Source organism: Equus quagga, chromosome 2 (genome assembly GCF_021613505.1).
Source record: "Equus quagga isolate Etosha38 chromosome 2, UCLA_HA_Equagga_1.0, whole genome shotgun sequence".
In the NCBI taxonomy this organism is placed as follows: domain Eukaryota; kingdom Metazoa; phylum Chordata; class Mammalia; order Perissodactyla; family Equidae; genus Equus; species Equus quagga.
The window spans coordinates 85,612,380-85,629,139 of NC_060268.1; the positions used below are offsets into that span (position 1 = coordinate 85,612,380).

The window sequence follows — 16,760 nt, forward strand, 5'->3', positions numbered from 1 at the left end:
CTCTTTTAATCATTAGGATGTGGGTTACTTTCTTCTCGCAACAGCTGAGTTTTGGGACTAGCAACAGTAAGTGAAGTATGTTGGTCTCAGTAAACATTGCAGACAGCTTTGCTCACCTTGAGTCTCCAAGCACAATTTATCAACTGTTTTGTGAATCAAGGCTAGGGCCCGGTTCACCACAGAAGTAATGACATCAGACTGGATAACCTATTACTTAAAAATTTTAGGTTACGTTGGGCATAAGGTGTTGGTGAGACAAACTCTTTAATAAAAATATCTGACAGGCTCTTCCATTAGAATAACTCCTTAAGGCTATCCACATCTAACACTGGCTGTAGAGAACATTAAGATAACTTTCACCAATTTTAGAGGGATGGGCTACAAGAGAAGATAGATTACTTCAGATTCCTTAAAATAAAACGTCTTCTCACTTATATACAAACAAATGGCAGTCATAAAAAATACCAAGCCATATATAAGTCTACTAATACTGAATAGGTTCGATCACATAATAAAAAAGGATATTTATAAAATAAAGAATTAATTTGAAGAAACAATAAATATCTTTTTCATATATTAGAGCTTTGAAACCTTTATCTTTCGTAAACATCTTAATATTGTTAATATATGTAGATTTAGGATATTAATATCTTTTAACATGTTTGAAAGGATACACTAATTTTTCTTTATATAAAAACATTTTTAAATTTTTCATGGAAAAGAAATTCACCTTAGTATATGTGTATATATACTATGCATATAATATGTACATATATTATTCCAATGTTCTAAAATACTAGCAAAGTAATGAAGATTTAATTTCTCCAAAGTTTAATTTCTTCCTAAGACTATATAATCATAACCTCAATAACCACTAATGAGGAATATCCTTCTAGTCTGATCACAGTGGCATAATTGACAGATATTTTCTTTTTCTAATTGTTACTTGCAAAGATAGAGATAATTTTAAAGTTGGCAAACCACTGACAGCAGGGCTTGCCAAGTGCATGCATTCCTCCTCTAGGACTTGAGGTCCCAGCGCTCTGCAGGCTGTAACCGTGACCTCCACACGGACCACGGCCAAGACCTGCCCCTGTGGACTTCTGCTTTATCAGGTTCCCCGAATCTTAGGCGAAACAAACTTGAAGCACCAGTTATTAAGGTCAATTTGGTATTATTTTTAAGAAACAATCAACCACCACAAAACAAAAACCAAAAAAACTATCATGAAAGAAAAGTAGGAAGGTTGGAAAGTTCCCTTTTGTACTCTGTCTAAGATGCCCAGGGCTCTTTGAGAATGGCCCTGCTTATTCAGAGCAAATGTATTTCTTTTTTATTTGCAGGGGTGAACACTCTGTTCCCTGAGCAACTGCCTCGGAATGCTCATTTATAAAGTAAGGCTGACTGGAAAATGCTGGGCATGCGGTATAAATAGTTACTTATTTCTTAAATGTCCTGGCACTGACAATGATGGGTACCCCTTCTGATTCATCATCAAGTGAAGCCGGCAGTTTTTTAGCGTGTATCTAGTGGATTGGTAACAATAATATGATATGATACCACTACAAGACAAACCTCTTGGAGGTATTAATTACATCCCTATTGCTACCTCACCACAATCTGAATCCACTTCTTTTTTCACTTAGAAAAGTTACTACTCTCTAGAATACGTCCCCTTTCTTGCTCTAAAGCAATACCCTGGTTGGGAACAGACTGAACAATTCACATTAGGAGCCTGCCAACCTGTAAAGAACACAGACTGTGAAATTTGATTCTAAAAATAAATATCAATATGGTCTAAAGACATGTTACCTAATGACAAGGATCTTTGCTTCAATTCAGAAGAGTGACAATTTTCTCATAAAGAATATGGAGATAGTAAAACACCAGGGCATTCAGTCAAAGCACACAGAATTATTTGATTTCCAACCACTGATTTTTGTTACTAGAATCCTTTGGTGCTCACCTTCATCCATGCCAAAACTATCTACTGAATATCTTGAATATAAAGAAAATGTCAATGTTTTCCCCCAAAATTATTCTTCTGAAAAGAGGGTTTTGCCTTATATTGTGGTCTTTAGAAAGACTTCCCTTTTTCAGGATATGCATAACATAAAAAACTACATAATAAAAAATAATAAAAAAATAAACAACTACAGAAAGAATTTTTGAAAACGCCACTCAAAGGCATATATGGGTTCTTGGAGCTTGAGACAACTTTTCCTGAGACATCAGCAATCATATATTCAAAAAGAGCTTATCTAAACACTTAGATGGAGGTAAAAATAACTTGCTCTGGAAAACTGGTAGCCAACCCTAAATGTGCTTGACATTTGTGATGACAAAATTACTAATCTCAAAGGCACACGTGAAATGTTTGAATTAAGTATTTTCATAAACTATAAGTTTTAAAAAGAAAATCTTGAGATCAATTTGAGACTATAAACATTTTGTGATGAAATTAATGAATATTAGAAGTAATCATTTGAGTATTTCATCTACAACCCTGAGAATTTATATATTCATATTGGCCAAAAAACCATTTTTGGATCGTTTCACTGGCCATTTCCTTAAGACAGAGAACAGGGATTTACAGAGTAGTGATTTCCATTGGTTCATTTTTTGAGGGAGGGTGAGGAAAACTCCTTTTGTTTTTTAACTAAGTTTATATTTTCCATCATTTTCGTAATATAAAGTGCTTAAAATTAAAATCCTCTTTTCCAAAGTTTGAGTTTCCTCAAACTCAGTTTTAGAAGCTCAAAAAGTTACACAAATAAAGTGTAATTGTCTCTATGTGGAAGGTAAAGAGTAGACCACATTCTAACGGTATGAGATTAAAAAACCATGCATGGGACCAGCCCGGTAGTGTGGTGGTGAAGTTCGTGTGCTCTGCTTCAACAGCCCAGGGTTCACAGGTTTGGATCCTGGGCACGGACCTAGTACCTCTCATCAAGCCATGCTGTGGTGGCATCCACATACAAAATAAAGGAAGACTGGCACAGATGTTAGCTCTGCAACAATCTTCTTCAAGCAAAAAGAGGAAGATTGGCAACTGATGTTAGCTCAGGGCCAATCTTCCTCCCAAAAAACCTATGTAATACTGTGTCAATAGACAGAATCATGCTATATAATAGTCGCCATATTCATCAATTTACTTGGTAAACAGCATCTGTCATATAAGTGTCTATATTGTTCGTCAGTACAAGGGGGTAATTTGGCAATGAGTGGAGAGTCAACCTGCAATCAGACACTGGGATGTCTGGATTACTCTCCTCGTGGTCAGGCATCATTCAGGACCAAGCAGACATGCTCTATTCAAGTTAGTGAAGCACCAAGAGAATTTTGTATAAGACAACGTCAACTGCAAGGTGGCTCCATGGCCAAGACTTTGGTAACTTACAGAGAAGTACCAGCCAGGTCCACCCTCATGCTCAGATTTAGGAATCACATGGTCTATACTTTGAAGAATGAACACATTCAGCACAGAGCACCGCGAGCAAGCAAAGGCAAGAAGGCAAATCTGCCCGTCAAGGTGCTGGAGAAAAGCTTCATCCACAAATTAATTCAAAACCAAAGAAGTTGTAACACTAATAATCCACAAATATCCTTGAAAGCCAATGGACTAGTTCATTATCTAATCATAGTAAAATTACTTGAAAACATAATTTTGTAAAAAATGTTACGTGAAGAAGTTGCTCGCCTGCATCTTTTTTCCTTCTAGTACTCTATTGGAAAGACTGCAATTACTGCATCCATGCTTCTACTTAGGAAAACATTTTGCTTTGCCATGAAATCATGGCAAAGCAGGAAATAAACAAAAATAAAAATAACAATGTTTCATACCTGAGAAGTCGGCTGCTAAGAGATCGACTGCCTTCAAAACTTTCACTTGTAAAATGCCGATGTCCTTCATATCTTTCAGGGAGTTCTGTAAGCACTAGGGGGAAGAAAGGTAGATCACAAATGAAAACAGCTTTCTAACATACTGTTTACTGCCGTCAAGTCCTACAGGAAGTCCATTCTAGATTTATCCTCACTTTTCTCATGCAATGCTTCGAAAAGTTCCAAAGTGCATTATCTCAGTCAACTGGCCAGTTACGCATTTACAGCAACCAGATTAAAAGTGACTGAGAATTAATTAACTAGGGCTTTGAAACAGACAAATTACAAAGCACGTGCAATCTACTTTGAACATCGCCCCCTGGTGATAGCACAGATATCCCGCCGGGAAAATGTGTGTGGAACTACATTCATTTTCTCTTTCCCCTTCTTTCTCTTTAATGAGACTTTTAAATCACCCGAAAAGGCAACATTATTCTGACCTACTTAGTGCAAACTTTATGGACACCAGAGGACTAAACTTGCACCCTTCATAGATACTTATTACCCCTGGAAAGAGAGGAGGGGTGGAAACGGAGAGGATTTTCTGGTCCATGTTTTAGCCAGCTCATTAGATCAGAGATTGAGCATCTAGTGTCACCTTATATTCACATTTACTTTAATTTTTAGTTCACATGAGCCAAAGCTTGAATATATCTACTGATAATTCTTATGCATGTACAGCAATATGTAGACGTCTATATATACTGCATCCTTCAGAAATTGTGCATGAAAGAGAGAAGCAGATAAACTCGCGTCACATGCCTCCAGAACACTTCTGCTGAAAACGATGTTGCTTTCAAGTCTTCCGATCTGGTATTTCGGCTATCACCAGATAAGTGAAAACTTGTGATAAGCCAACCCCAGAGATTTATGGAAGGATAGTAAAATCCTTGTTATTTAGGCATTTCAGGAGAGAAAAACAAAAACTTAATAATAGGTAAGGTTTGCCTAACCTAACGTGTACCACTGCTAAGAACTTTTGAAAATTGTTTCTGCTCTATATTTTCAACCTAAAAAAAAATCCTAGTGTTTAAGCTAAGATGAAAACACTTGAAATATAATACTTTTACAATGTAGAGGTGGAAATGCCTTTGAAGATTATCTATTCTTACAACCTAAAAAACAAATCCAGGGGCTGGAACTTGTGTCTTGTAACATAGCCTTCCTTCCCTCTAACATGCTAGCCAGCTCACTAGCTGGAAAAAACACTTGATATTTCTGTTTTGTTAGCCTCTTCAAACCTCTTTTCAATTATTACTCCTCAAATCCTGAGGCATTATTCAAAGCAGTCATTATGATCTTATCTAACATCACCTTTTAAATACATGACATTCCTCATGAATTTGGTTAATTTTGCAACTTATCCATGGGGAAAGTTTGGGGAAAAGTTTTATTTTTCCCCGTCACATTTTCGTTTGCTTCAAGTCATCAGAGAGGCTATGAATGGTGGAATTGGTTGCAATTTCTTTAGAAAATGCCAACCTCGCATGCAGAATCTGTGTTGGCAATAAATGTGTGGCTAGGATTCCTATTCCTGAAGATAAAGAATTATTCAATTAATCAATACACTTGCACAGAGAAGGATTTGGGGCACTAAAGTTAATGCTGAGAATAATATTCTCATTAAATAGGGATTCATCTTTGCCTCATTTTCATGCCACTTTCCTAAAACATGCCTTTGGTGTGTGGAAATAAAATAAACATTGATTTACAAAGAAGACAGGATAAAAACAGAATTCAAATAAAGACACCTATAAAGCCAAAGTACAAAAAATAAATGAAGACGACAAAGCCACTTGATTTAAAAATGCTGAGTGGACTTTTATGCACAAGGTGACTGCTTAGGTAAAAATCACAAACTAGTGTTATTATCCAGGGTGGTACAAAGCAACAGACTTCCGTGTCTGCCTAGAGTTCGGCTTTGCTTTATAAGACACAAGCATTTTCTCACTTGATCCTAAGAGGTTCTGGAAAAGTATAAGATTGCGAACATTAGTGGTTGGTTAAAAAATAAAAAAACACTACTTTTGTGACCATATATTAAAATTCCTATTTATATATGCAGACACGCTAAACAATAGCTTGCCTCCTCAAGGATTTCGATTTTCTCTAAAGAGTTCCTAAAAGCTAACAATTCAAAATTTTTTTTGGCTTTGAATAGAGCAAGGCAAATTCTAATCTACTTTCACCTTCTCACCAATGCATTAACCTCTAGGTCTGATGTCTTGTTTTATGAGACATACCATTAAACTTTGGACAAAGATCTCTTTTTATGCAGTCTTTCAGTCATAGACTTTGTTCCAACTTAAAAGTGGGGGCGGGGGGAGGTGGGAATGGCAAAACAGGGGAAGCACTCACATAGCGCTGGTCAATCTGCTTTCTTTCGCTGGGGTCTGCCAAGGGGCACACACACAGATCGGAGACAGAGACCCCCGTGCAGGGAGTAAGTGTGATCAACATCAGCAGAGCCCCCAGGCAGCTATCCAGTGGCAGCTCCAAGCAGTTGGCTTGCTTGAGCGGGAGTGCCGCGATATCCACTTTACACCTGGAAAAGTTGCAGGAATCGAGAAAGAAAAGCGATGAACTCATGGCCACTTCGAAAGCAGCTGATATTCACTGCATCATCCCCGAACCCTCACTCTGTCCGGACCCGGGTTTACTGAGCAGTGAAGGTTGCAGGGCACCCCCCACGCCCCCAGCTCCTAACACTCACTCCCAGCCTAATGCACTCTAAAATGAAGGAGAGGAAGAGGTAAAGAAAATCAAAGAGAAAGAAGCAGGGAGGGAATCACAAATGAAAATAGAAGAGCCGGATCTTTGCCAGGAAGGCAATGAGATCAAGAAATAGGGAGAAAAAAGTTTCAAAGATTAGGTATTAAGGATGAGGGCTTTTATATGGCTTCTCTGCACTGTGTCTTTTACCAGCAAAGAGAATAAATGGGCGTGGTTCAAAGAAAAGGAGAAAAGACAAGAGAAATGCAGGGAGAGAGTTAACGGAGAAACCAATTTCTTCCAGATTAATGCCAACTGGTGAGTTTTTATTTAAAGAAACAAACGTGTTAAGGTGTTTTCCTAATAGGCACAGTGCCACAGGGGTTTCCCCAGGTGGATTTCTTTCGGACAAATGGGGCATGAAGTGCTGGTGATTGATCCCATTTCAGCAGCACTGCCAGGAAAGGCTGTACCTGTCTGCTAGAAATTGCATATGTTCCGCCTCTTAACAGCCAATGTTCTGGAGATGTTGAAAACCTCAAACATATTTAAATACAGAAGCAAACACCAAAAAGGGGGGCTGAGGTGCTAAGCCATTTATGTGCTTTAACACTGAAAACTCTGAGTTTGCCTGGACCACACCTGCTCCGCTTCTGCGCAGGGGAGTGAAGGAGGCAGGGTCCAGGAGAGGGAGGGAGTAGGCAGTGGTAGTTCCCACATGTAGAGTGTGTGTGTGTGCATGTATGTGTGTGTCTGTGTAATTCTCATTGGCCCTCCATAGTTACTGAATAAGGAGAATATTCAAGACTTTATAAAAGATGGAAACAGTGACTCTCAGAATGTATGACAAGGCTGATTCTTTTCTTTTTTTTTTTTTTTTTGAGGAAGACTAGCCCTGAGCTAACATCTGCTGCCAATCCTCCTCTTTTTGCTGAGGAAGACTGGCCCTGAGCTAACATCCATGCCCATCTTCCTCTACTTTATATGTGGGACGCCTGCCACAGCACGGCTTGCCAAGCGGTGCCATGTCCATACCTGGGATCCAAACTGGCGAACCCCAGGCCTCCGAAGCAGAACGTGCACACTTAACCACTGCACCACTGGGCCGGCACAAAGGCTGGATTCTTACACTAAATCCTCAATGGACTTTGTATGTTTGCAGAGAATTAGAAATAGGTAAACTGAGCTAAAATATTAAGCAATGACAATTTTGAGACACATGGATATGTAAAAAGTTCCAGTTTAATAAATTTTAAAGAAAGCTTGCAATCCCTTCCCAATTAAAAAGAAAAATACAGGGGGAGGCCCAGGGGAATAGGGGTTAAGTTCTCGGGCTCCACTTCAGTGGCCTAGGGTTCACAGGTTCAGATCCTGGGTGCAGACCTACACACTGCTCATCAAGCCATGCTGTGGTGGCATCCCGCATACAAAGCAGAGGAAGACTGGCATGGATATTAGCTCACGGACCATCTTCCTCAAGCAAAACAAGGAAGATTGGCAACAGACGTCAGCTCAGGGCCAATCTTCCTCATACATACACACACAAATCAATAATACTGATAAAAATCTATGCCAGTTTTTGCTACAGAATTAAAATAAATTAATACTGATATGTACCTATAAAATTAAATATAGGTGGGTGTTTATTTCCTAATTACCAAAAGTGATTCCAGCTATGAGAAAAAGTGGCAATTAAAGCTTTCACATCAAGTATTTCTACTGGAGACACATTACAAAAAATATGTCTTTCTCAATAATCCTCTATGATTTGAATCAAAACCATTTTTTTCTGCAGCAATAGGAAAATTGTAAAGTGAAAATTTACTACTGTGAAAAGAGGGGTTACTAAATATTTTTATTTCATAGGCAAGTATGTAAGCGGGGAATTAATTCAGCCTGGAAGAAAAGAAACATCAAATGCTTTAACTACCAACATTTCTACAAAACTAAGTACCCAAGAATCCTTCACCAGTATGGCAGTTTTCATCTGCTTAGGAATACTTTCCCAAGCATTAGTCTAGCTGGCTGCATACACTTCCCTATAATAGAGCTCTTTTTAATGAAAAGATGAATGATTCCAATGTGTAAGAATCTTCTCCAGTAGTCATGTTCATTAGTCCAAATTAGCAAAAACCTATTTAGGGCACATTTATTTTAATATCACTAATAATGGCAATTTATTTTTGTCCTTTAAAATTTTACCTGTTTGTTATGGCAGTGGTGGTTTTGTTTGTTTGTTGAACAACCAAAAGTTATTTAAAGACAAGAGCTCTGAGAACAAATAATGTTTGGGAGTCAAAATGATGCAGAATTAGGGGCCGGCCCGGTGGCACAGCAGTTAAGTGCGCATGTTCCACTTTGGCAGCCCAGGGTTCAACGGTTGGGATCCTGGGTGCGGACATGGCACCTGGCACTGCTTGGCACACCATGCTGTGGCAGGCATCCCACATATAAAGCAGAGGAAGATAGGCACAGATGTTAGCTCAGGGCCAGTCTTCCTCAGCAAAAAGAGGAGGATTGGCAGCAGTTAGCTCAGGGCTAATCTTCCTCAAAAAACAAAAAGATGCAGAATTAGGCAACAATAAAATTTTTCTGGGATAGTTCAAAATAGACCTGACATTCATCCTAAAAAGTCATCTAAAAAGACTATCAGCAATATGAGCATATTTACCATAATTTTGCAGACTCTCCTGGAGACTGTTTAAAGGCACAACTTACTTGAACACAGCAGTTTATTATTTTAGACAAAAGTTGAATCACGTACCAGGTGAGACACAAAGTAAATATTGGGTTTCTTCTCAGAAAACAATGCATTTCCACAAACTTTTCAGTCATTCCCACCCACTGTGAAATTTTTAAAGATTTTTTTGGATAATGAAGAAAGAACATCTGCATGAAATAGCCCTGTGTATGCTAGATGAAAAAGCCCCACAAACCACAGATTGCGGATTTCAGCACAAACTAATGGACGGACTTTACATTCTCAGTTAACTAATGAGGGTGAATTCAGCCAAATACTTACTTTTACTGTCTTAGTAACTTGAAGAAACAAATTAAAGTGATATAGCAGTATCACATCGTTCAAAATTAAAACTTGATGCTTTTGCACATGGGTTATGACCCAGCCTCTTAGGTTACCTGCTTAGCATGTGAATTGATGTTTTAAGTCTTAATAATTAATTTCAAGGTACTCTCTCCCTCGTGCGAACAAGAAACTCCCCTCGAAAGATAACTTTCTATAAACTTTCTACAACGGAACTGCTCTCTGCATCTCTTCTTCCTCATTTATCCCCACATTCTGAAGGAAAAGAAGAAAGACGGGAGTAAGAAGAAATGAATTTCATCCAGAACTCTCTCCTCTGGGCCTCCCATTTTACTCTATTTCAACCCCTATCCACATTGCTCCAGCTCATCCTCACATCTAAAGGAGAACCAGAAGTTCTGGAGGTCAGCCAGAGGCTGGAAAAATTATTTGTATTAACCCCAAACTAGGAAGGGGTTACTACATTAACAGCAAAAGATGTAAAATAAATTGTTTTTTTAAAAAAGGACTTTTTCAGAATTTCAGATACTTTTTTTTTTTTTTAAGATTTTACTTTTTTCCTTTTTCTCTCCAAAGTCCCTCAGTACACAGTTGTATATTGTTCGTTGTGGGTCCTTCTAGTTGTGGCATGTGGGACGCTGCCTCAGCGTGGTTTGATGAGCAGTGCCATGTCCGCGCCCAGGATTCGAAGCGACGAAACACTGGGCCGCCTGCAGCGGAGCGCGCGAACTTAACCACTCGGCCACGGGGCCAGCCCCCCAGAATTTCAGATACTTTTATCACAATACTCATAGAACCTTCTGAGGGGAGGTAAGTATCATGTGAACAAAATGGCTTTTTTTACATTCAAGGAAAGCTAAGTATTCTAAAACCTAAACTCTCTAAGACAAACATTCTCAAATACATTCATCAAAGAGATTTTTAACATAAAAATCTTGAAAGGAGAATCTTGACCCCTTTTTCCATTTCCTGTAGTGTACCACATTCTACCCAGAGAAAATACTGGAGAATTTGGTTGGTCTCTTAATTCCTTCTAGTCGCTACCGAAGCTTTACAGAATCTGTTGTCTTTCCTAAGATTTTCTTTTGTCTGTTTAGTTACCTGCTAAGGGTGGAGTGCGGGGCCAGCCCCTGAGAAGGCCTAGAAGAGACCCGGCCAGCTTTCTGGGCAAAGCAAAACATGAGCTCTTCCTCCCTTCTTTCTCATTCCTATAAATGCTGCTCACTCACTGTCCCATTGCAGAATGTTACGGGGGTTGTTACATATTCTTTTTTCCATCCATTTTGTATCCCCTAAATTTCTTCCCAAACTACACAAATGGAAACCTTTTATGAGCATTTATATAAACTTAGCTTACTAGTGTGGCTGCAAATTTTCCATGAAAAACAGAATCAGTTTTCAGATACGTGGTTTAAAAGGCTCTCGGAATGAAATTTTCAATTATCATTAAAAATCACACCAACATGAATAAATAATAGGCACTTAGACCATTTTTTCTATGAAGGGCCAAAAAGTAAATATTTTTAGTTTATGGGCCATATGATCTCCGTTGCAAATACTTGATTCTCCCCTTGGAGCATGAAAGCAGTAATAGGCTATGTAAAGAGATGAACAAGCCTGTCTTTCAATAAAACTTTATTCAAAAACAGGTAGCCATCTGGATTTGGCCCATGGGCCCTAGTTTGCGGACCCCTAACCTAAAGAAATGCCAATAACTTAGCTGTGGTGAATTATACCAATGGAAGTATTTAAAAAATTTACAAGGTTTGGGGCCAGCCCCAGTGGCCTAGTGGTTAAGTTCAGCGCCCTCTGCTTCTGCAGCCTGGGTTCAGTTCCCGGACACAGACCTACACAGTTCTGTTAGCAGCCATGCTGTGCTGGTGGCCCACATACTGAAAAAACAGAGGAAGACTGGCACTGATGTTAGCTCAGGGTGAATCTGCCTCAAAAACAAACCCAAAACACTGACCTAAGAATGATTTTTAAAAAATAGCTTTTAACTAACCATAGCCCAAGAAACTCTAGCCAACATTTCCAATAATGTTTGTTAATAAAAACTGATAAAAATAAAATTTATAACATTGCTTTTCTATGTGATAGAACCTGTGGAAAACACATGCCCAGAGCATCTATGTAAGAAATGTGATTAATGGGCGTTAGTCTATTAGGCCTGTTCCCACAGCATTGTGTGCAACCTCACATGCGGGGGAGTCACCACTTTTGGAGAATCATTCAGAAGGCGCCCCCCACTGGCCATTAAGTGACCAGGAAATTCTCACTCCCAAGTTGGATCTTAGGATATTCAATCAATAAGAGCTGCACTGTGATAATAGGCTTGATATCATGGAAAGCAAATAGTAGAGTCACCCATGCCCTTGTGCCTGGGGAGGAGCTGCCATGGTCCATTTGCAGGAGAAGGAACCCATGGCTTTGTGACCTCACTCCTGCTCTCCTCTCCCGTCTCCTGTCACCACCTGCCCTTTTCACTCCTTTCAAGTTTCTCAGAGAGGATGTGTTCTCCCTCCTCCAGGCCTTTGCCCACGTTGTGCCATCTCCCTGGAAAGTTCTTCCTGCAATCTCCTTGTCAGGGCGGCTAACCACCACCCCTCTTACAGTTCTGAGCCTACACCTCTGTTCTTCCAAGACGCAGCCCCTTCCATCCCTAAGCCACTGCCTGCCTACTTCAGTAGCCCGAGACTTATTAGTGCCCGAGGACAGGATCCCCGTCTGTATCATTCTCCACGGAATCCTCAATACTTTGCAGGCTGTCTGATACACAACGTGCTCTTGTATTTGCTGAACAAAATGAACAAACAAATGTACGCCAGTGGCGTGATGAAACTCAAAGGCAAAAAATCCAAATTATAAAGTCAGTGTTTTTTGTTAACTAACTAAATCTTTGGCAGTCTCTATTCCCTCTCTCATATAAGAAAGGAATGGAAATAAACATATTTACTAGGTGCCTCCCAGATTGAAAAGTCCTCGGTTCTATTTACCTAAGGAAAACAAGGACTGAATTATTTTTTTCCCCTCGGCAACAGGCATATATTAGAGCTCTCCTCTCTGGCCCACAGGCAGTTAATGTGCTGACTTAGCATTGTTTCTGACCTCCTGTTCTTGTCTTTCTCCATTAATCCCACAGCATTTTAATGTTTTAATTCAACACATAATTTTACCAAATCAGTCAGCCAAACCTGCTCAAGTTCCACTTGCCATGATAGCTTTTAACCTCTTATTCATTACCATAATTCTATGTTTTATATTACAGACTGGTCAGCTTTTAACTTAAATGCAAGGGGCAGAAAAGAGTGCTCTAGTTTTAAAAGCTGTAAATCTCAGAGGCTAAGGAAGGGTGTGAACAGGAAGAAAACGGTGACTGTGTCAAGCCTGGCTGTAAAAGCAGATCAACGACCTGGGGTGCAATTTGTCCAGAGAAATTTCCCAGCCCTGATTCTCCACTGCATCAGAGTCTCGAATAAACTGGTCAAATGCCAGAGCCACTTTCCAAGGCACCACGTGGGATGAAGGACTGACTCTGAGGTGGCCCAGTTAAAACGGGCTTGTGAATTCTCATGCTTAACTTTTCCAAATTAAGTCTAGAACATTCTGTAAGTTAATCTCGAGAATCACTTTGAAATGTAAAATATATTTTAAGAAAAAGAAAATTTATTTTTGAAATGGTACAGGATTACAATGGGGTAATCTATATCTATACTCTTGCCATTTTGTTTAAAACCTGGAGCAGGTTAAACTTAGCTTTATTTCTTACTCCCTCTAAAAGTTCCCTATCTCTGGACCATTGATGGACTCAAAGATTAGAGATTGTCTTTTTTTTTTCCTGCCCATGATTAAACACTGAAGTTAACAGGCACCGTGGTTTCAGCGGGTGTTGGATTTGCTCCAGCACTTCATCTCACCAGCCCGACCTCCTCAGGAGCTCCCTGTGGCTCCGTGGAAGCTCGCAGATGGACCACTACACAGGGGATTTCAGAAAGCTCCACCTAACTCAGGGGAGCCTGGAGGAGGCTGACTGCCAGGCAGGGCCTTGTTTGAACGATCGCCAAGTTATCAACCCACCAGTGTCGTGTGATCTCTCTTAACATAACCAGCCACTACTCCAGCTTTTCGTCTACAGCTACGAACCCCAGCATCATTCATGCTAATCTCCACTGCTCCATCCTTCAGTCAATGAACATCCTTCCACCATATCCTCGAAGATAGGCACTGCTCGCTTCTACAAAAAACGTCTATACTGTTTTGAAAAAACAAAAATATGCTGAATTTGACTAATCATATTTCATTTACTTAAACAGCATCATTTTAGTTGTAAATGTGGGGATCTATAGATTTAGGTCAAAAGACCTAACTATCAAATAGACGTTGTGGCTGATAGTCACGATGACCCTGCGAGTTTACCGGGGACCCCATTACACAGACAGAGAGGCAGGTTTCACAAGCAAATTGACAGCCCAAGGTCACACAGCCAGCAAATGGTGTGGTTACCAGTGAGCCCAGACTGTGCAACTCAAAGGCTGGTGTTCCCTCCCCCACATGGGGAAGCTTCACTGAGGAGAATTTCCTCACAGAAGCCATGTAGAGCTTTAGATGACTAGCATCAAGGTGTCATGCAAAAACAAGATACTAGACAGGCCTTGGGCAACAGTTATGACTCATTCACAATGGCAAGAGCCTCCTTATGCGGAAAGGTATTCTCTACAGCTGGGAGATAAATAACTGAGCCTTAGAATTACAACAAAGAAAGTGAAATGAGAAAGAAAGAAGTGACAAATTGAAAATGAGAAGCAACAGTAAGTAACAGGGCTGGGACATACATACGCCAACACAAGCTCTCCTCTAACCCTAAGAAGCGGTACATATTGCAGGGTAGGTCTCCCCCGACCTGGAAGTTCGCTGCAGGGTAATGCTGTGTAACCAGCTCCCACAAGATACTGTTGTTATCTTTTGTACCTCAGGAGAGGAAAAGGAAAAGGATACCAAAAAAAAAAAATCCTTTCAATCCATGAAGAGGACAGGCAGAATAGCTACTGGGGCAGGTATATGTCTAAGTTACAAACAGGAAATAGCTAAAATAATAAATGAATACCAAAATGACAGAACAGGGAATAAAAGGGATATCTTGAATTATTTGTTGTGTCTGTGAAAAAACTTAACACTCATTTGGAAAAGCATTTCCTATTATGTGAAGGCTACATGACAGCACGATGACATGTGGAATGAAAGGGCATTATCCTTTGCACCTACTAAAAGAACACGTTGGCCATTCATCACTGGAGGCCCAAGTTCCCACCATTCAGATGACGCTCTGGGACACAAAGTCCTCTGCATTTGCGCTTTTACGTAACTCATCCTTGTTCCACCGGCGAGCACAAAGTGTCTGATCTTCCCACCATGGGTGTGGGCAGGGCACTGGTATGTCACAGCAGTGACAAGTGTCAGAGGCACTGAGAAGTGTCTGAAGTGTTTCAGTTACCCCGTATAGGTAGACGGAGGAGAGAGAGACAAGACCAGACTAGTAGCTGACAGGCAATGCCCGTGAAATGGCTGACCACAGGAAGGCCTCCTGCTTGAGCTGGAGAGTGTGGCACGACCTAGTCTGCTCTCCAAAAGCACAAACCTAGCCTGGGAGATTGACAATGAAGGAATGATTGCTACTTGCTAGACAACCAGAGAGTTGGGGATGAGGGGTCCGTGCAAAGAAACACCACCAGAGCTATGACGCACGGAGGATAAAGTGTTGAGGTCTTAACTGGTGGCACTGCTGGTCTCCTAGGGGGTGTCTGGATGTGCGTGATGAAATGTGGATGTGCTGTGTGTTTATTTTCCACAGAAACATTGGGGGAAGTTACTGGCACCAGGTGGGTGAGAGCCAGGTTTGCTAAACATCCTGCAACATGGCAGACAGTCCCATGCAACAGGGTGCCAGTGTTGAGAAACACTGCAGGAATGTTCTATGGGTACCAAACTCCCCACCCACCTATCTTAGAACAAGCCACTGAGGTTGGATGGGCGATGACAGCAGGAGGAGCTAAAACTGTGCGCCAGACACTGTGCTAAGTAGTTTACATAGAAAAAGCACTGCATGAGGTATTGGGTTAGCTGTGTGTCATCCCATTTCTGTCTCTAAATTCCTTGCTGATGGAAAAATATTTCACCTGCCTGGGTCTCTTCATTTCCCTGTCTGTAAAACAAAGGGGTTAAACTAGATGAGTGGTTTTCAATCTTTAGTTTCCAGCAGAACCCCAATAGAGAGCACAGGTGAAAGTTGAGATGCTCTGCCCCAGAGGAGAGGTTTTAGGAGACCCCCCCATTCTCCAAGGCACCTCCCTGAACCCAGGGTTCCAGAGAACTTGCTTTGAAAAAGACGACAAACAGCTGTGGAGGGCCTTTTAAATGCTTATGTTCTAAATTTAAGGTTTGTGTATAAATTGTATGTATATGGGATGAGCAAAAGGCAGAAAAAACTTGGTCTTTGAAAACACAGAATCTGACCCAGCACTCGCTGCTCTGAAGTCCATGGCAAAGTCATTTGTAAACCTCTTGCACTCCACGTCCTCATTTACAAAGTTAGGTTAATGCTGCTAACTTGCCGGGCTATTCAAAAAATCAGAGATGATGTACGCTTCCACCAGCATTGCCTGCCTGCTTACGATGGGCCAGGATAATCGGATAATCCCACGTAACTGTATTCTTATGACAACACTATATTGAAGCTCCAATACTCATGTACTGTTCCTCATGCGTGGATGAGTCCCTCAATTAAGCTGAGAAGATCTGAAGGAAAGCAATGCAAGACAACAGATCTAGCCTTAAAAGATGTCATTACAGTTTGCCACAAAGTTCATCAACGACACTGAAAAATTTCCACCACTTTGGGCCACCTAGCTTTATATTCTTACTAAATTAGATGGTATTTCCCTGATTACCAACACCAAAATTACAAGGTATATTGGAAATTTGTATAACATTTCCCAAAGAGTCTGAGATGGTCCTTTATCTTTCTTAGAGAATTCCTGACACATACTATTGTCCGCTGTTTTGACCAATACTAAATAATATTTCCCACTGGAAAAACAAAAGCAACTCAACTTTCCCCAGATTAGGG

The 16,760-nt window shown here is 40.4% G+C and overlaps 1 protein-coding gene across 4 annotated transcripts in view; it reads right to left on the reverse strand.

The window, feature by feature from the left end:
• The window catches only part of MCTP2 (multiple C2 and transmembrane domain containing 2), a 228,022-nt gene that overhangs the window by 111,279 nt on the left and 99,983 nt on the right, over nt 1–16,760 (reverse strand). For all 4 annotated transcript variants that reach the window (XM_046653662.1, XM_046653663.1, XM_046653664.1 and 1 more), the window contains 2 exons: nt 6,241–6,427; nt 3,844–3,937 (listed from right to left, as the gene is read on the reverse strand). In XM_046653662.1, coding sequence (XP_046509618.1) covers nt 3,844–3,937; nt 6,241–6,427 — 281 coding nt within the window. The remainder of the gene's footprint in view (nt 1–3,843; nt 3,938–6,240; nt 6,428–16,760) is intronic.